The sequence below is a fragment of the Sinohyriopsis cumingii genome, chromosome 10, assembly GCF_028554795.1.
Source record: "Sinohyriopsis cumingii isolate HCF-2022 chromosome 10, ASM2855479v2, whole genome shotgun sequence".
In the NCBI taxonomy this organism is placed as follows: domain Eukaryota; kingdom Metazoa; phylum Mollusca; class Bivalvia; order Unionida; family Unionidae; genus Sinohyriopsis; species Sinohyriopsis cumingii.
The window spans coordinates 21318656-21340917 of record NC_142970.1 but is presented as its reverse complement, the minus strand read 5'-3'; the positions used below and the strand labels follow the sequence as shown (position 1 = coordinate 21340917).

Below are 22262 nucleotides of genomic sequence, written 5' to 3'. Positions count from 1 at the left end.
ACGGTACCCCTGGTTGGAGTAACTCTAGCTACCATTATCCCAGTGTTCACACATAGGAACGCGTCCACGTTGATCCTTTGTTTGCTTTCAAGCATCTAAAAAGAGCGGATAAGACCATTAGCGATTACAAAAGAATGTGAAGTCTCATCTCTCCCTCTTTCAGTGTTGTCTGGTCAGTCAACATATCATTTATACTTCAGATGAGTCAGCTCTCTCTCTCTCTCTCTCACACACACACACACACACACACACACACACACACACACACACACACACACACACATGCACGCTATTGTCACAAGCAGAACGTATCGGACCTTTCTCCTGTAGCATGCAACGATATATCCTGACCTGTAATGGTAAAATTTAATCCAGATAGAGCCACCGTTAAAATGCATGTATATAATTTGTTTAATCCTGCATGAAACATAGAAGGAATATATCTTGATCAGAAAACATTTAATCTAGTCTGTGCAACAAGGGCCCACATGCCTCTATTAAATCAACTAATGGAAATGTTAACACATATTAAGTGGGAGTAAAATCGATTTGACTTCTCCATCAAATCGTATTTGCCCTTTTGAACAACCGAAAATACATAAATACGGCTGCCTTGTTAAAATGAGCCAAGTTTTACTTTCAGATATTTTTAATGAATTATAAAGAAAAAAAAATAAGAATAAAATATGAGAGGGAGATATGATGATTATTCGATCAAGTTTTGTAATGATTATTTAGTTAGACCGATTTGGCGGCCTACGTGGTTAGAGCGTCCGCCTTGGATGAGGAAGGTTGTGGGTTTTGAACCCAAGTCGAGCCATACCAAAGACTTACACACATGGTTCTAGCTGCTGCTTCGATTGGTGCTTAGCATTAAGAGTTTAGTGGTCGCACTGGATTCAAAATAATGTGACTGGCTAGAGCATGACGTTACATATCGGCGACATAATGGCCCAAAGCTAGACATCACTACAAATTGCCACACTGCAGACATCATAGCGATATGACTGAAACATTGTTAAAGCTACCATAAAAATCAGAACCGCGCGCGCACACAAATGCACACATATACTTATTATTTAGTTAACATAATTTATCAAATGCCATTTCGACGTGTTTCAAAGTTTGGATGTTGGACACTATCGTTTTCGCTGTGTCAGTCTGTTTACCCGTTCCTATCTCTGTCCGTTTTATTTTTATCTCTCTGTCTCTCTCGTATGTATCTGGGTATATTGTCCATTCATTTTTCAAACATCCCATATCTCTCTACAGTCTTTGCAGTTAGGTAATGCAGCTAGAACAATGATCTCATTCAGCGTGATTTCGTTCATGCTTTTAGATTATCTCCATTAAAATACCAAAGTCAAGTCTCGTTAATCCTTTAGTATTAGATCTCATAACATATACATGATTACATTCTTCAATGAAGTTATTTCTTTAATGTATCTAAAGGTCATTTCATGGAATTGAATAGATTCGCTTGATTCAACAACGATGCATACTTTTCACCAATTAGTTTGAAGTCATTCGAAGACGTAGAAGATTAAACGTTGAACTTTGAAATAAAGGTAGGACATCAGCGCTTTCGGAAATTGATTGGACAACTGTGATACGTTTGTTTTCTTTCACAGAGCATGTGTCATACTCGTGATCTGTCAGCGAAAGGCACAGTTGATAGGAAAAGATGTTAAAAAAGTACTCCGATAATGTTGGATCTAACTTTTATTGAAGATGAAAACAACATTAACCTAGTTTTATATAGTAACACTCTTACGAGGAAGCAAGTTGTTTAGTGATGATGACAAGTTATTTAGTGATGACACGTTATTTTAATCTGGATGCTTCATGCTTCATAATCATGCTTTGCAAAAACACGAAAATTATTAAAATCTGAAATGTTTAACAAAATTTCAAAGATGAAAAAGGAGCGTAGCTGACTTTCTCCCGGCATGTATCGATGTCTCTGGATCTACGACGGTAAGTGACCGAAGGAGAGAGAGAGAGAGAGAGTCGATCGGTCGGTCGGTCGGTCTCTCTCTGTTCTTTGTCTCTCTCTCTCGCTCAGTCTTTCTCTCTCTCTGACTCTCTTTCTCTCTCTCTTGATTATTTGCCATCTAGATATTCGACCAAATACAATACATGATCAAATATACACTGGAATGTCATATCGTTGCGCTGATTACACGACACGCAGAATTGGCCGACATGGCGTGAATACCTAGCCTACCTGTTATATACCGCTTTCTATATTATACTTATCGTGATATGGAAATACACAGTCCTCTACAAAAACATTCTTGGAAATAGAGACTTGACTTTACAGTGAAATTTCAAAATAAGGATATGGTCTTGGATTGAATTATTGTAATCCAACAAAAGACTGCCGGGACATCAACACCAAACTGGTTGATTTAATTCGCAATACCGTAAGATCCATTTTTTGTTACATTTTCACGTTTTATTCTAGGGAAAAAAATTATTTGTAGGCGTTTGCAAAGCTTTTTCCTCCTTGCTCTTTCCATTATTCTTTTAAGGACAGAGATTCGTAAAAAAGTGTAAATGTTTTTTTTTTTTTTTTATATGTAAGCTATACATCACTTACTGCTTTCTAGTGTCAAATTCCCAACAGTGACCAGATTCCATCCAACCTCTGTCTGTCCTCCTGTTGCCATGAAGTCGGTGTAATGATCTTTCAGGGTTATTGACTCCGAATGAGTTATCAACCTAACGCAATGCGTTACGAGGAATGAGCTGTAACATACAGAAAACAACATTCGAGTCATATCCATGTCATGTACACAACTAGTCATATCCATGTCATGTACACAACTAATCCTACCCATGCCATGTACACAACTAGTCATATATATGTCATGTACACAGCTAGTCATATCACTGTCATGTACACAACTAGTCCTATGCATGTCATGTACAACTAGTCATATCCATGTCATTTACACAACTAGTCATATATATGCCATGTACACAGGTAGTTATATCCGTCATGTACACAACTAGTCATATCTATGTCATGTACTCAACTAGTCCTATCTGTGTCATGTTCACGGTTAGTCATATTCATGTCATGTACACAACCAATCCTATCCATACCATGTACACAAATAGTCATATATATGTCATGTACATAGCTAGTCATATCCATGTCAAGTACATAGATAGTCATATCCATGTCATGTACACAACTAGTCATATCCATGTCAAGTACACAAATAGTCATATCCATGTCATGTACACAACTAGTAATGTTCATGTCATGTACACAACTAGTCATATCCATGTCATGTACACAACTAGATATATCCATGTCATGTACACAATTAGTCATATCCATGTCATATACACAAATAGTCAAATTCATGTCAAGTACACAAATATTCATTTCCATGTCAGGTACACAACTAGTCCCATCCATAGCATTTATACAGCTAGTCAATTCCATGTCATGTACACAATTAGTCATATCCATGTCATGTCAAGTACACAACTAGTCATATCAATATCATGTACATAGATAGTCATATCCATGTCTTGTACACAAGTAGTCATATCCATGTCATGTACACATTCAGTCCTATCCATGTCATGTACACAACTAGTCATATCAATGTCATGTACACATTTAGTCATATCCATGTCAAGTACACAAATAATCATATCCATGTCATCTACACAGCTGGTAATATCCTTGTCATATACACAATTAGTCATATCCATGTACACAACTAGTCATATTTTTGTCAAGTACGCATATAGTCATATCCATATAATATAGACAATTAGTAATATCGATGGCATGTACACATTTAGTCCTATCCATGTCATGTACAGAACTAGTCATATCCATGTCATTTACACAACTAGTCATATCCATAACTTGTACACAACTAGTCATACCCATGTCCTGTACATATTTAGTCCTATCCATGTCATTTACACAACTAGTGATATCCATGTCATGAGCACAACTAGTCACATCCATGCATGTACACATAGTCATATCCATGTCAGGTACACAACTATTGATATCCTTGACAATTACACGTATAGTCATATCCATATCATATACACAACTAGTCATATCGATGTCATGTACACAACTAGTCATATCCATGGCATGTACACAGCTAATCATATCCATGTCATATATACAACTAGTCATATATATGTCGTGTACAAATTTAGTCCTATCCATGTCATTTACAGAACTAGTGATATCCATGTCATGTACAGAACTAGTCATATCCATGTCTTGTACACAACTAGTCATATCCATGTCCTGTACACATTTAGTCCTATCCATGTCATGCATACAACTAGTCATATCCATGTCATTTACACAACTAGTGATATCCACGTCATGAGCACAACTAGTCACCTCCATGTCATGTACACAGCTAGGCATAACCTTGTCATATACACAACTATTCATATCCATGTCAAGTACACAGCTAGTCATATCCATATCATATACAAAACTATTCATATACATGTCAAGCACACATAGTCATATCCATAGCATATATACAACTAGCCAAATCCATGTCATGTACATAGCTAGTCATATCCATGTCATGTACACAGCTAGTCATATCCATGTAATGTACACAACTAATCATATCCATGTCATGTACACAACTAGTCATATCCATGTCGTATACATACATAGTCATATCCATGTCATGTACAGGGGCCCCTAGTTTCCGAGTGGTCTAAAGCGCTTACCGTTATGGATCACTGCCATCTCAACTCTGTCTGCGTCGGTTCGAGTCTAGGATTCGGCTAATGTGGTTATGTGAGAAAGCTTGCCAGTAGCTTCTCGTGGGTCGGTGGTTCTTGCCGGGGGTTTTCCGGGTCTTTCCTCCACCATTAATACTGGCCGCCATGTATAGCCTATCTTGTGCTGAAAAATGGCATTAAACTCTGCAACAACATGTCATGTACACAACTAGTCATATCCATGTCACGTGCACACATAGTCATATCCATGTCACAGCGCTAGTCATATCGATGTCAGGTACACAAATAGTCATATCAATATCATGTGCACAACTAGTCATATCCATGTCATGTACACAACTAGTCATATCCATATCATGTACACATGTAGTCATATCCATGTCATAGACACAACTAATCATATGTATGTCATGTACACAACTAGTCCTATCTATGTCATGTACACAGCTAGTCATATCGATGTCAAGTACACAAATTGTCATATCCATGTCATTTACACAACTAGTCCTATCTATGTCATGTACACAGCTAGTCATATCTATATCAAGTACACAAATAGTCAAATACATCATGTACACAAATTGTCATATCCATGTCATGTACACAACTAGTAATATGCATTACATGTACACAACTAGTCACATCCATGTCATGTACACATCTAGTCATATCCATGTCATATACACAACTATTCATATCCATGTCAAGTACACAGGCAGTCATATCCATGTCATGTACACAACTAATACTATCCATGTCGTTACACAATTAGTCATATCCATGTCATATGTACAACTAGTCAAATCCATGTCAAGTACACAAATAGTCAAATCCATATCATGTTCACAACTAATTATATCCATGTCATATACACAACTAATCATATGTATGTCATGTACACAACTAGTCATATATCTATCATTTACACAACTAGTCATATACATGTCATGTACACAACTACAATTTAATTTTATAATTATGGTATATATATATATATATATATATATATATATATATATATATATATATCATGTTCCTTGTAATATAAAATGTCTCAAAGGTCACATTTAACATTTGTTCCATAAATTGTTTATGAAAGCAGACCAATTGTCGCTTTGCATAGCTGAAAACAGATACACCGTGTTTTATTGTTTTAATCGCAAAATGTACAAAATTGTTTAACGAACATAACTAAATAGTTATGTTAATATCCTCTACAATTCATTCAGTGCAACGAAAAGTATTGTAAAGGAAAAGGTAATTGAAAGAAATATGTATACGGTCATGTTGAAAGAGAGATGGTTTCTCCACAATGATATACATGCATACAGTCATCTTAAATTTTTTGCCTAAATATATTTGTCGTATCGTCTGTTATTGATCTTGAATCATATTAGAGGTATTTTGTCGTCTGTTATTGATCTTGTATCATATTAGAGTATCTTGTTGTCTGACTGGTCTTTCATCATATTAGATGCGCCCTGTCGTCTTGCTAGTCTTGAATTATATCAGAGGTGCCTTTTCGTCTTACCAGTCTTGCATCACATTATAGGTATATTGTCGCCTTACTGGCCTTGCATCTTAAGGGTCTTGTATCGTATCATAGGCATCTCGTCTTATTGGTCTTGTGATATATTAGGGGTATATTGTCTCACTGGTCTTGTATTATATTAGAGATATCTTATCGCTATACTGGTATTGTATCATGCTAGATGTGCCCTCTCGTCTTTTCGGCCTTGAATCATATCAGAGGTGCCTTGACGTCTCATTAATCTTGTGTCACATTCGAGATATGTTGTTGTCTTACTGAGCTTGTATCATATTAGACTTATAATTACGCCTTACTGGTCTTGTATCACAGTATAGGTATATTGTAGTCTTACTGATATTCCATCATATCAGAAATATGTTGTCGTCTTACTGTCTTGTATCGTATTAGAGGTATCTTGTTGTCTTATTGGTATAGTATTATATTATATGTAAATTGTCGTCTTACTGGTCTTATATCATATTAGAGGTATCTTAGTGGTGAGTATAAATGCTATTGATCTGGAAGGTGTCTGTTTAAGTAATATGGACAGATGGTGATCTAGTGGTGAGTATTAATACCATAAATATGGAGTGTGTCTGTGTAAATGATATGGACAGATGGTGATTTAGTGTTGTGTATAGATTCTATAGATATGGAATTTGCTGGTGTAAATAATACGGACAGGTGGTCATTAAGTGGTGAGTATACATACTATCGATATTGAGTGTGTCTGCAAATATATGGACAGGAAGTGATTTAGTGATGAGTATAAATACTATATATATTGAGTTCGTTGATATGAATAATATGTACAAATGGTGATTTAGTGGTGAGTATAAATACAATCGATATGGAGTTCGTCGATGTAAATAATATGGACCGATGGTGATTTGGTGGTGAATATAAATACTATAAATATGGAGTTTGTTGGCGTAAATAATATGGATATAGGGTGATTGAATGGTGAACAAATACTATAGATAAGGAGTGTGTCTGTGTAAATAATAGCGAGGGATGGTGATTTAATGGTGCGTGTAAATATTATAGATATGGAGATTGTTGGTATAAATAATATGGACATATGGTGTTTTAGTGATGAGCATAAATACTATCAACATGGAGTGTGTTTGCGTAAATAATATGGACATATGCTGATTTAGTGGTGAGTATAAATATTATTGATAAGGAGTTTGTTGGTGTAAATAATATGGATATATGGTGATTTGTTGGTGGGTATAAATACTATATATATATATATATATATATATATATATATATATATATATATATATATATATATATATATATATATATATATATGGAGTTGTTTGTCTAAATAATATGGACAAATGGTGATTTAGTAGTGAGTATAGATGCCATAGATCTTAAGTTTCTTGGTGTAAGCAATATGCACAGCTTGTGATTTAGTGGTGTGTATAAATATTATGGATATGGAGTGTGTTTGTGCAAGTAATATGGACATATGGTGATTTAGTGGTAAGTATAAATACTATTGATATGGAGTTGTTGATGATAATACTATGGACATATAGTGATTCAGTGGTGAGTATAAATACTATAGATATGTAGTTGTTGATGATAATACTATGGACAGATAGTGATTCAGTGGTGAGTACAAATAGTAATGATATGGATTTGTTCTTGTAAATAATAAGTACAGTTGGTGAGTTGGTGGTGCGTATAACTACTATAGATATGGAGTTGTTTGTGTAAATGATATGGACATACGGTGGTTTAGAGGTGAGAATAAATGATAGTGATATGGAGTTTGTTGGTGTAAATAATATGGAAAGATGGCGATTTATTGGAGAGTAAAATTGCTATAGAAATGGAGTGGGTCTCTAAAAAGAATATCGACAGACGGTGATTTAGTGGTGAGTATAACAACTATTGATATTGATTTTGTACTTGTAAGTAATATCGATATATGGTGATGTGAAGATGAGTATAAATACTACACATACCTTTTACAAATATTAAGTGTGTATGTGTAAATAATATGGATATATGGTGATTTAGTGGTGAGTATAAATGCTATCGATATGGAGTTTGTTGGTGTAAATAATATGGACAGTTGATTTATGGGTGAGTCTAAATAATATAGATATGGAGTGTGTTAGTGTTAATAATATGGACATATGGTGATTTAGTGTTGCATATAAAAACTATAGATATGGAGTTTGTTTGTGTAAATAATGTGTACCGATGGTGATTTAGTCGTGAATGTAAATACTATTGATATGGAGTGTGTTAGTGTTAATAATATGGACAGATTGCGATTTGGTGGTGAGTATACATAATATAAATATGGAGTTTGTTGGCGTACATAATATGGACATAGGGTGATTGAATGGTGAACAAATACTGTAGATAAGGAGTGTGTCTGTGTAAATAATAGCGAGGGATGGTGATTTAATGGTGCGTGTAAATATTATAGATATGGAGATTGTTGGTATAAATAAGATGGACATATGGTGTTTTAGTGATGAGCATAAATACTATCAACATGGAGTGTGTTTGCGTAAATAATATGGACATATGCTGATTTAGTGGTGAGTATAAATATTATTGATAAGGAGTTTGTTGGTGTAAATGATATGGATATATGGTGATTTGTTGGTGGGTATAAATACTATATATATATATATATATATATATATATATATATATATATATATATATATATATATGGAGTTGTTTGTCTAAATATTATGGACAGATGGTGATTTAGTCGTGAGTATAAATGCTATGAATATGGTCTGTGTATCTAAAAAATATTGACAGAAGGTGATTTAGTAATGAGTATAAATACTAACTGCATATATGGAGAATGTCTGGGTCAATAATATCGACATATGGTGCTTTGGTGGTGAGTATTAATACTATAGATATGGAGTGTGTCTGTGAAAATAATATCGAGGGATGGTGATTTAGTATTGAGTATAAATAATATCGATATGTAGTTTTTTGGTGTACATAATATGGACAGAGAGTGATTTAGTGGTGAGTATAAATACTATAGTGATAAAGTGTGTACGTCTAAAAATATCGAGGGATGGTGATTTAGTGGTGAATATGCATAATATAAATATGGGGTGTGTTGGTGTAAATACTATGGGAAATGGTGATTAGTGGCGAGTATAATTACTATTGATATCGAGATTGTTGGTGTAGATCATATGGAAAATCGTGATTTAGTAGTGAGTATAGATGCCATAGATCTTAAGTTTCTTGGTGTAAACAATATGCACAGCTTGTGATTTAGTGGTGTGTATACATATTATGGATATGGAGTGTGTTTGTGCAAGTAATATGGACATATGGTGATTTAGTGGTAAGTATAAATACTATTGATATGGAGTTGTTGATGATAATACTATGGACATATAGTGATTCAGTGGTGAGTATAAATACTATAGATATGTAGTTGTTGATGATAATACTATGGACAGATAGTGATTCAGTGGTGAGTATAAATAGTAATGATATGGATTTGTTCTTGTAAATAATAAGTACAGTTGGTGAGTTGGTGGTGCGTATAACTACTATAGATATGGAGTTGTTTGTGTAAATAATATGGACATACGGTGGTTTAGAGGTGAGAATAAATGATAGTGATATGGAGTTTGTTGGTGTAAATAATATGGAAAGATGGCGATTTATTGGAGAGTAAAATTGCTATAGAAATGGAGTGGGTCTCTAAAAAGAATATCGACAGACGGTGATTTAGTGGTGAGTATAATAACTATTGATATTGAATTTGTAGTTGTAAGTAATATCGATATATGGTGATGTGAAGATGAGTATAAATACTACACATACATTTTACAAATATTAAGTGTGTATGTGTAAATAATATGGATATATGGTGATTTAGTGGTGAGTATAAATGCTATCGATATGGGGTTTGTTGGTGTAAATAATATGGACAGTTGATTTATGGGTGAGTCTAAATAATATAGATATGGAGTGTGTTAGTGTTAATAATATGGACATATGGTGATTTAGTGTTGCATATAAAAACTATAGATATGGAGTTTGTTTGTGTAAATAATGTGTACCGATGGTGATTTACTCGTGAATGTAAATACTATTGATATGGAGTGTGTTAGTGTTAATAATATGGACAGATTGCGATTTGGTGGTGAGTATACATAATATAAATATGGAGTGTGTCTGTGTAAATAATAAGGACAGTTGATGATTTAGCGTTGAGTATTAACACTGTCTACATGGACTTAGTTGGTGTAAATAATATGGATAGATGATGATTTAGTAGTGAGTATAAATACTATAGATATGGAGTTTGTTGGTGTAAACAATATGGTCAGAAGCTGATTTGGTGGCGAGTATAAATAATATATATATATGGATTTTGTTCTCGTAAATAATATGGACAAAGGGTGATTTAGTGATGAGCATAAATACTATATATATGGAGTGTGTCAGTGTAAACAATATCGAGGGATGGCAATTCCCTGCTGTGTATAATTAATATAGATATCAGTTTCTTGGTGTAAATAATATGGACAGGTGATTTAGTTGTGAGTATAAATATTATATATATCGAATTTGTTGGTGTGATTAATATGGATAAAGGGTGATTTAGTGCTGAGTATAAATACTTTAGATATGGAGTTTGTTGGTGTATACCATATGGACAGAAGGTGATGTAGTGGAGAATATAAATACTATAGATATAGAGTGTGTCTGTGTGATGAATACGGACAGACCGTGATTTAGTGGTGAGCATAAATAATATAGATATGGGTGTTTGGCGTAAATAATGTGGACATATGGTGATTTAGTGGAGACTTAAATATTATAGATAAATTGAGTCTTTTGTAAATAATATGGACTAATATGGACAAAGTGTGATTTAGTGGCGAGAATAAATTTTATAAATATTGAGTGTGTCTATGTAAACAATATTGACGGATCGTGATTTAATGATAAGTATAATATTATAAATATGGAATTTATTGTACAGATCGTGATTTAGTGGTGAGTATAACTAATATCGACATGGAGTTTGTCTGTGTAAATAATAAGGAGAGATGGGGATTTGATGGTGAGCATAATACTATAGATATGGAGTGTGTTGGCTTACATAATATGGACAGATGGTGATTTAGTGGTGATTATAAATACTATAGATATGGATTGTGTCTGTGTAAACAATATGGACAGACAGTGATTTAATAGTGAGCATACATACAATAGGTATGGAGTTTGTTAGTGTAAATAATATGACCAAATGGTGATTTTGTGGTGAGTATACATAATATACAAATTGAGTGTGTCTATGCAAATATATGGACATGGGGTGATTTAGTGGTAAGCATAAATACTATATATGGAATTTGTTGATTTAAATAATTTGGACCGATGGTGATGTATTTGGGAAAATACATATTATAGACATTACGTGCGTCTGTGTAAACAATAGCGAGGGATTGTGATTTAATGATGAATATAAATATTATTGATATATAGTTTGTTGGTGTAAATAATATGGATATATAGTGATTTTGTGGTGAACATAAATAACATAGCTATGTAGGACGTATGTGTAAGTAATATGGACAGATGGTGATTTGTTGATGAGTATTAATAATATCAATATGGACTTTGTGTGTCTGTGTAAACAATATTGAAGGATCGTGATTTAATGATGATTATATATAATATAGATATTGAGATTATTGGTGTAAACAATATGGACAGATGGTGATTTCGTGGTGAGCATAAATGCTAGAGATATGGAGTGTGTCTGTGCAAATAATATGGACAGGCGGCGATTTAGTGGTGAGTATAAATACTATATATATGGAGTTTGTTGGCAAAAATAATATGGACAGATGGTGATTTAGTGGTGAGTATCAAAAATTTAGATATGGAGTGTGTCTGTGTATATAATATGGACAGGTGGCGATTTAGTAGTCAGTATAAATACTATAGATATGGAGTTTGTCGGTGTAAATAATATTGACAGATGGTGATTTAGTGGTGAGCATCAATAATATAGATATGGAGTGTGTCTGTGTATATAATATGAACACATGGTGATTGGTGGTGATTATAACTACTGTAAATATGGAGTGTGTCTGTGAAATTATATTATCCACATACGGTGACTTTGATGGAGACTATAAATACTATTGATATTGAGTGTGTATGTTTATATAATATGAACACATGGTGATTGGTGTTGATTATACATATTATAAATATGGTGTGTGTCTGTGTAAATAATATCGTCTTGTGGTGACTTTGATGTTGAGTATAAATACTATTGATACGGATTTTCTTTGTGTAAATAATATAAACAGATGATGATTTAATGTTGAGCATAACTACTATAGACATGGAGTGTGTCTGTGTAAATAATATGGACAGATGGTGATTTAGTGGAGAGCATGCATACTGTAGATATAGATTGTGTCTGTGCAAATAATATGGACATATGATTATTTGGTTTTGAGTATAAATAATATATATATGGATTGTGTCTTTGTAATGAATATGGACAGACTGTGATTTACTGGTGAGTATAAATAATATTGATATAGCGATTGGTGGTGTAAATACTATGGACATATGGTGATTGAATGGTGAGCATAGGAACTATTGATATGGAGTGTGTTTGTGGAAATAGTATGGACAGATGGTGATTTAGTCGTGGGTATGAATACTGTCACATAATTAAGCAAACAAATTACTTGGTTTTGTCTTAAAACAATTCGACTATTTATCGTTGTACATGCGTACAACGTTATCTAGGGTGAATGTGTTTTTCCAGGTAAGCTACTGTATTAACATGTACCTAGCACAGAGATTACTTGTGACGAGGTAACATGACTAACATAATATGCACGGGTATTCTACCCTGGCTTGTACTCACTCTCCCTTGGATTTAAGTAAGACCAATTTCTAAAACCGCACTGATCGTATTTGGATCACGTCAAGGAGTATACACTCTCCATTGTTCTCCAGCCATAGGGGTAAGTGTTAAATTTACATTTGTATTTGATATGCGAAGCTTATTCGGTTTGCAATGTCTTATCGCGTAATAATGTGTTTATTACAACGCAGAATTAAAGTATTATCATATATCAAGAGATTATACAGAAACTATTATTATATCCAATTTGGTTTTATTGTAGCTGATTCTGACTGTGCATTTAGCTAACCGTGTTTGTAGCTGACCGTGTTTGAAGCTGATTCTGACTGTGTTTGTAGCTGACCGTGTTTGTAGCTGACTGTGTTTGAAGCTGATTCTGACTGTATTCGTAGCTGACCGTTTTTGTAGCTGACTGTTATGGTAGCTGACTGTTATGGTAGCTGACCGTGTTTGTATCTGTGATTGTGTCTATGGAATGTGATTGTCAATGTGACTGTGAATATGACTGGAACGGTCTGAAGCTGTCCGATGCCGTCTAAATTCGCTTAGAGCTATCTGGAGTTTCCAGAACATTTAATGCTACGTGCTGTCGATATGTATGTATGTACGTATGTATTTGCCACGGACGTAGACGCAGCAAATTAGAAAAAGTGCTGTATGCTGTCTGTACGTGTAACGTATGACTGTACTCGTGGAGGATTCATGAAGGGTGCGAGCGGTCGATAAAGGTGTGGACCAAGCAAAGGAATCGTGCGACTGTACAAGGGGTCTAGAAGCATACGTTTGGATTAATTGTGCTTCCATTGCATTTTTTATATTCATAAGATTATTTTTTGAATCTTCGTTATGTTCATAAGATTATTTTGAATCTTAATATAAATTATGTTCGAGATTATGTGAATCTCTTATTGTGTAAAATACTGTTTGAGGTGTATGTGCAGTCCATGAGGGTTCTTGAATCTGTATTTCATTTTGATTTAATATTTTGTAAATGTTGTGTAGAGTGATATGAGTACATAGTATGTTGAGAGCGTGAGAGAATCATTATATTTTTACATCATATATTTATCTTTATTAATTCATTCATAAATTTCCATCTTTCTCACATTGTGTTTGTCTTGTTCATTTAGTCCAAAAACCCACTTGGTTGCAATTCTGTGCCAAATGCTATATATATTGAGTGCGTCTGTGTAAATAAATATTGACAGACGATGATTTTGTGGTAAGTTTGTTGGTGTAAATAATATGAACAGTTGGCAATTTAAGGGTGAGTATAAATACTATCGATATGGATTTTGTTGGTGTAAATACTATGGAAAAATGGTGATTTAGTGTTGGGTATCAATAATGTATATATATATATATATATATATATATATATATATATATATATATATATATATATATAGTTTGTTGGTGTAAGCAATATGGATATAATGTGATTTAGTGGTGAGTATACATATTATAGATATGGAGTTTGTTGGTATAAATAATAATGTCAGATGGTGATGTATTGTTGGGTGTAAATAATGCGATGTGGCGATAAGTGTTGGGTGTAAATACTATGGAGGTTAGTAATGGATGTCAATACTGCGAACGATTAATGTTAATGAATCTTCCTCTAACATTAATGACTACACAGTCACACAGATTTGAGGTAACTGTCATGTAATGCTTGAAAATTTGACATTGTCATTGTGCAACTCCCTACGCGTGCAGTAACCTAGCTTTGGAAATCTGTAAAACTTTGAATTCAATTACCGACGTATCATTACTGCAGAACTCTCTGACCTTGAGTTACCATGACATGGGTTAACCTACCACTCTGCACATTCGTGTATCTAGCTTCTTAAAATAAAAGGTGCTCGATGCGAGCTTAATGTCAATAAGAGCAATAAAACAATCATACCGAACGACCAAATGACCTCGTAGTACGCAAACCAATCGTTCTGTCTGTCATACTATACAATACTATATTATGATAACGTTATACGTCAAAACAGGTCTTGAGGGTAATCTGAAATAATTTTGTCACTCGCTTGTACTTTTCGTCTAGTTCATTACCTTCGTCTAAATCTTATGCTGGTGTGGAGCACCTGTTACTAAGAGTGACTAATACTATCACGTTGTCTCTCTCTCTATGTGTCTGTATATATATATCAGTCTGCCGAATCCTTTTACCTCGAATATGATTCGTCGTTACCTTCATGACCACTACGAATGTTTAGCAGTCTATCCTGTCCCTATACCGCTAATGGCATTTCTGGACCTCTTCGTGACTACCACCAGTATTTATACTACAAGGAATTTCTGGTGCTTATAGTGCTACTACTGCTAATGCTACTACCGTACTACTACTACTAATACAACTACTACTGCGAATACTTATATTGCAAATACTACTGCTATTTCTGCTGCTACTACAAGTGCTACTATATCTACTAATATAACAAGTAAAACAAATTTTGCTGGTACTACTACTTATACCACCATGACATTAGAACTTGATGAATAAAGCGATTAAGTTTTGCATGGACACAGCTGGCCGATTTATCTAAGGCAGTCGCCTTTACAGACTATCAACATCTCACCACTGTCTGTGTGGATTCGAGTCTTAGGGCAGCCATGATATGTGAGAAAGGTTCCGGGGCCCGGTTGTTCTTCCAGAGCTTTTTCCGGGTTCTTTCTCCACCAGATATATTGGCCGCCATATGAAGCCTGCACAATCGCCGAAGAATGACGTTAAGCACAAAACGATTTTTTCTCTATCATTGATGGTTTTCGTTTTCAAAATCGAAAGGCTAACAAATAAAAGTGAGGGTGTGCGAATCATATATTTTCATCCGGTCATTCCCTGATTCATTCATTGATTTATTCGTTATTCTTCATTTCACATATACATACATACATACATACATACATACATACATACATACATACATACATACATACATACATACATACATGCATGCATGCATGCATGCATACATACATACATACATACATACATAGATACATACATACATACATACATACATGGAAATATTTAGCAGTCTATCCAGTCACTGTACCCCTAATAGAATTACTCGACCCCTTCGTGACTACCAGTAGTATTTCTGCTACAATGAATAACTGGTACTTACAGTGATAATACTGATTATGCTACTACCATACTGCTGCTGATGTAACTACCGTAATAATGATGCGACTACTACTGCTACTACTAATACCATATATACTAACTGAATAGCAACTACAGCAATTTTATCATCCTACATATAAACATTTTATGGCGCTAAATAGCCTAAGCGTATTGGTGGGCCGTACAAATACAACCAATCAATAAATCAGTCTCTCTTCTATTTCATAACACACTGTGCGAGCAAAACATAAGAACTAAATGCGTAATTTTTTTAAAAATAAGTTGACATGATTGAATTAAGATAATGTGTCCAAGAGACTATTCTGTGATATGTGTATGTTCCTGTCGAATTAGGAAACCTAGTGGATATTTGTTCAATTTCTTTGTCTTACAGTTTAGATAATATGTTTATACGGTTTGAGCGTTTGCCTCGGATTGGGAAGATCGCGGGTTCGAGCCCCGGCCGAGTTATGCAAAAACTTAAAAAATGGTTTAAACGGTTGACTCTCTGGACGCTCAGCATAAAGAGTTTTAATATTAGGACATTGGGCTTGGTGTCAGGATAATGTGACTGGGTGGGGCATCCCGCTACATGTCTGCGGTATGATGCCCAGTGATAGACATCACAATAAGCTGTCACACTGCAAACGTCAAGTGATATGACTGCAAACTAGTTAAAGATACGTTAAAAATCTAGGTCACACACACATAAAAATTTTGATCATTATTATTGGGATATTATTATTATTATTATTATTATTATTATTATTATTATTATTATTATTATTATTATTATTATTTTTATTATTTAAGAACAGATGTGAAGAATTAGTTCACACTCATATCGACTACTAATTAAAACAAAATTGCCAATTTATAAATAATGAGAGTTTCACATTGATACTGGACAACAATTGTCAAAGACAGAGAATCAGTTGTAATGAATCGGATACATTGTCTGTATATTTTATTTAAAAATCAAATGGAAACAATTAACTTTCTACAAAAAGGTAAAAATGCATTAAACACATCTTTGCTTTTCTGAAATAAATTGATTAGATCGGACAACTTTTATCACTGTAAGGAAACCCATTTTGCTGTCCTATATCTCCATAGATATACTGCCAATCCCCACATAATCGGACTGAATGTTGAACTCGCCTGAAACATCACGTGTATTAAATAAAAACCCGTCTTAAAATCAAAATATCACATGTGGTGCGAGAAACAAATAAGTGTCATCGGTAAGAGGAGAATTCAGCAAACAAGAAAGAAATAAAGTCAGAATGTAACTAAACTGTTAAATGGGTGTGCACGCATGCGTGCATATAATTGTACAACTGAATGGATGTGTATGAATGTATGCATGCATTTGCACTGATAGGAATATATTCATGTAATTGCATTGCTGAATGGGCGTGCTTGAATGTATTCAAGAAATTGCGCTGATAAATGGATGTTTATGCACTTTTGACATCGTACTATTACAGTAAAATTCTGAGTTCAATGTCAAATAAACGGAGTGTGGTTTTTTTAGGGGCATGGTCATGGGGTGGCATCAATGGATGGGTAATGATAGCATGGTCATGGGGTGGCCAAATTGGACGGGTAGTGACAGCAAATAAGTGCTGTGAGAATGAATTTGTCAGTAACTTCGGTATCCTGATCATCATCATCGTAATTAAATTATTTCGTCCTAGTAATGAAGATGATGTGAAATAAAACTTTAAGTGTACCTTGATTAAAATACAAGTGTAGTGTTTCAAAAGGTCATGAAGCGGGCAGATAGAAGATACTAGCTAGTCTATATTATTGTAAGTACACTTTATGACTATGCTGTGATATAAAGTATCCCACTCAACTCAGCCTTATTTTATTCACACTTACCCCACACAATTCTGCATTTTCATATTCACACGTGCCACACACAATTCTGCCGTATTGTATTCATACTTACCTCCACACGATTCCGCCTGATTGTATGTACATTTACCCCACTCAACTCTGCCTTATTTTATCCACACATACCCCACACAATTCTACTGTATTGTATTACATTTGACCAACGCAATTATGCCTTTTTGTATTCACATTTACTCTACTCAACCCCGCCTTATTGTACTCACACCTACCCCACTCCACTCTGCCTTTTTATATTTATACTCCACCCAGTTAATTCTTCCTGGTTGTATTCATACTTACCCCTTACAAATCTACCTTATTGTATTCACATTTACCCCACTCAACTCTGCCATATTGTATTCACACTCACCCCACTCAACCCAGCCTTATGGTATTCACACTTACCTCACACAATTCTGCATTATTGTACTCACATTTAACCCATACAAGTATGCATGGTTGTATTCACATTTACCCCACTCAACACTTCCTTATTTTGTATTCACACTTACTCCACACAATTCTGCCTAGTTGTATTCACACTTACCGAACACAACTTTCTCTTTTTGAATTCTCACTTATCCACACGACTCTGCCATATTGTATTCACACTTACCCAACACAATTCTGACTGGTTGTATTCACACTTACCGCACACAACTCTACCTTATAATATTCACACTTACCACGCTCATGTCTGCCTTATTGTCTTCAAACTTATCCACACGACTCTGTCTTTTCGTATTCACACTTACCCCATAAAACTCTGCTTTATTGTATTCACCCTTGCCCACAAGATTGGACCTTATTGTACTCACACTTACCCAAAAACTCCGTCTTATTGTATTCACACTTACCCACACGATTCTGCCTTAATGTATTCGCATTTTCAAACTACATATTTAATGTATTGCTTTCAAAAGATATATATTTTGCAATTCATGAAGACAATTTGTTTGCTTATTTTCAATAAAGGTAATTGACAACGTTTTAAAATGTTACCTTATATGCAGCTTAGTAATTGAACCAAATGTTGGAGTCTTCAGTTGGAAACACTGTCGAGACGAATGACGAGAGTGTCGTAGGTATCGGGTTACGTCTACCGGCGCGTTCGTATGTATCTGATTTGATAACTAAATGTGTTATGCCCATTCCGATGCCTGTGTAGGTCATATGACAAATCACATGGGTGCACAGCTTTAACCGGATTCGTGCTCTCGTCCCCATGCTTGTACATTTAAATATCTGGTGCAAGATGGGGTCATTACCTGGCCATCATGAAGGTGTTATCTATATGGAAACTTGTGTTAATGCCTTGTGTTCTTGCAACACTATATGTGGTTGTGTCTTTGGATACAATCTACAAAACGTTGTTGATTCGATGCCGACCGTTATATAAATTTATATACAAACTTAATCTCTCCTGTGAAAATTTAGTGTGGGAAACAACAATAGCGATTGTTACCTGATACGTTAGTACTTCAATTGAGGCAAGGTGTCAATGCTACCGGGTAGTTTAGGACCGTAGTTGACGCTTGGTGTCACGTGATACTTGACTATTTAGGACTTTAGTGTAGGCTATGTGTCAATTTATACTTGATAATTAGGACTGTATTGCACGCCATGTGTCAGTGATCTTGGATAATTTAGGTCTGTAGTTTACGCTAGGTGTCAATGCTACTGGATCCTTTTTGACTGTAATGTACACTAGGTCTCTAGTGATACTTGACATATTATAACTGTAGTGTACGCCATATGTCAGTGAATTTTGATAGGTTACGACTGTAGTTTAGGTGTAAATGCTACTGGATACTTTAGGTCTGTAGTGTACGCTGGGTGTCTAGTGATACTTGATAATTTAGGACTGTAGTGTAAGCTAGGTGTCTAGTGATACTTGATCATTTATAAATGTAGTGTACGCTGAGTGTCCAGTGATAATTTATAAATAAGAACTGTAGTGTATGCTGAGTGTCTAGTGATACTTGATAAATCAGAACTGTAGTGTATGATGAGTGTCTAGTGATATTTAATAAATTAGAACTGTAGTGTACGCTAAGTGTCTAGTGATACTTGATAAATCAGAACTGTAGTGTACGCTGAGGGTATAGTGATACTTGAAAAATTAGAACTGTAGTGTACGCTGAGTGAGTAGTGATACTTGATAAATTAGAACTGTAGTGTACGCTGAGTGACTAGTGATACTTGATAAATAGTAGATTACTCTAATTGATAATATAAGACTGTAGAGCATGATATGTGTTAATAATACCAATAATTCATTACCATTAAAATCATTGTTGATCTTGTCTCACCTTAGAACAAGTAAACAACGTGAAACGTTTTTGCTTTAGGAGCTACTTTGACAGTTCACCTAGAAAACTATTTGTAATGTATCGTTATCGTGGCATATATCAACCGATTGACCTTCACATTGCATAGGAGGGACATAAATTATACGTTACAATTACAATATGCAGATTGTTTGGGTATTCCTAAAAATGCCCATCTCTTCTTTATTGTTTTCTTTCATTTTCCTTTTTTGTTGTTAGTTTTTCTTTCTTTGAACGTATCAGTCGATATTCCAGGTTAAGCATATGCAAGCGAGACAAGACAAAGTTCAAAATAATTGTATGGAATGTAAAGAGGTAGCACCTTCTAAGATACCGGTCATGTGCAGACATGTTGAAAGCATCCATCACAACGAATGCTTGCATTGAATACAAAAAACTTATATTATTCTTAGATAGACTGCTGACACATGCTAGTTTTTGCACTGAGTGAATTATATATGGTGCTAGCCTATTGATCTCAAATGAGACATCCTACCTGTCCCACACCTTCCTACATAGGAAGAGTCAAGGGTTGCCTCGTTATTAACTAATGGCGAGACCCATATTTCCCCTCGTAATGAAGCATATGAGATGCTGACACAATACCAACAGTATTATCATCAAGGTACGTCATAAATTGAATCATATTTTCTTCTCTTTTATTCCATGAAGAACGTTGAAATCAATTTGGATTAACATGTAATTTACTAAACCTATCTTCTTGGAAATCTATACATGAACGATTGGCCAAAACTTCACTTTAATCGAAACATTTTACTACTTCTCCCAATTCCTTCCGCTCAACGTTTTTCTGACTTTAATTTATATTTTCCCCTTAATATCTTCAAACCTTTGGCAATATTCTATTTATTTCTTGTGTGAGCGAATTTTAGGCTAAAATGAATTGCAACTAATCTGCAGTACTACTTATTCTTCATCCTCAGTCCTACTTATGTCTGACCACGGACTTTCATAATAGTCATAATTTTTTCTGCACACGGACTTTCATAATAGTCCTACTTGTGTCTGACCATAGCTTTTCGCAGTATTATTATATGGACATAATATTATTGTATAGACATGAATATTTTGTTTGAAAACACACTTTTACATTAATTGTAAAGACATGTACATGTTGAGTGTCTGAAAATCGACACTGATATTATAATAAAGATCTGTACATGTTGAGTGTCCGAACATAGACTTTGATATAATTATAAACACCTGTACATGCTGAGTGTCCGAACACACACTTGATATTATTATAAAGACATGTACATGTTGAGTGTCTGAACACACACTCTGATATTATTATAAAGACCTGTACATGTTGAGTGTTTGAACATATACTTGGTTATTATTATAAAGACCTGTACATGTTGAGTGTCTGAACATAGACTTTGATATTATTATAAAGACATGTACATGTTGAGTGTCTGAACATAGACTTTGATATTATTATAAAGACCTGTACATGTTGAGTGTTTGAACATATACTTGGTTATTATTATAAAGACCTGTACATGTTGAGTGTCCGAACACACACGTTGATATTATTATAAAGACCTGTACATGTTGAGTGTCTGAACAGAGACTTTGATATTATTATAAAGACCTAAATATCTTGTGTCTGAACACATCTTTTGGTCTTTTTTTAACCACCGGAATACTTGG

General features: G+C 34.5%; 1 protein-coding gene across 1 annotated transcript in view; it reads right to left on the bottom strand.

Moving 5' to 3' along the window:
* LOC149789700 (uncharacterized) overlaps positions 1 to 19407 on the bottom strand; it is a 61413-nt gene extending 42006 nt beyond the window's left edge. The window contains exons 1-2 of the mRNA XM_089973353.1: positions 19261 to 19407; positions 2603 to 2751 (exon numbers count right to left, since the gene is read on the bottom strand). Coding sequence (XP_089829479.1) covers positions 2603 to 2672 — 70 coding nt within the window. The 5' untranslated portion in view covers positions 2673 to 2751; positions 19261 to 19407. The remainder of the gene's footprint in view (positions 1 to 2602; positions 2752 to 19260) is intronic.
* Positions 19408 to 22262: the final 2855 nt, after the last annotated feature.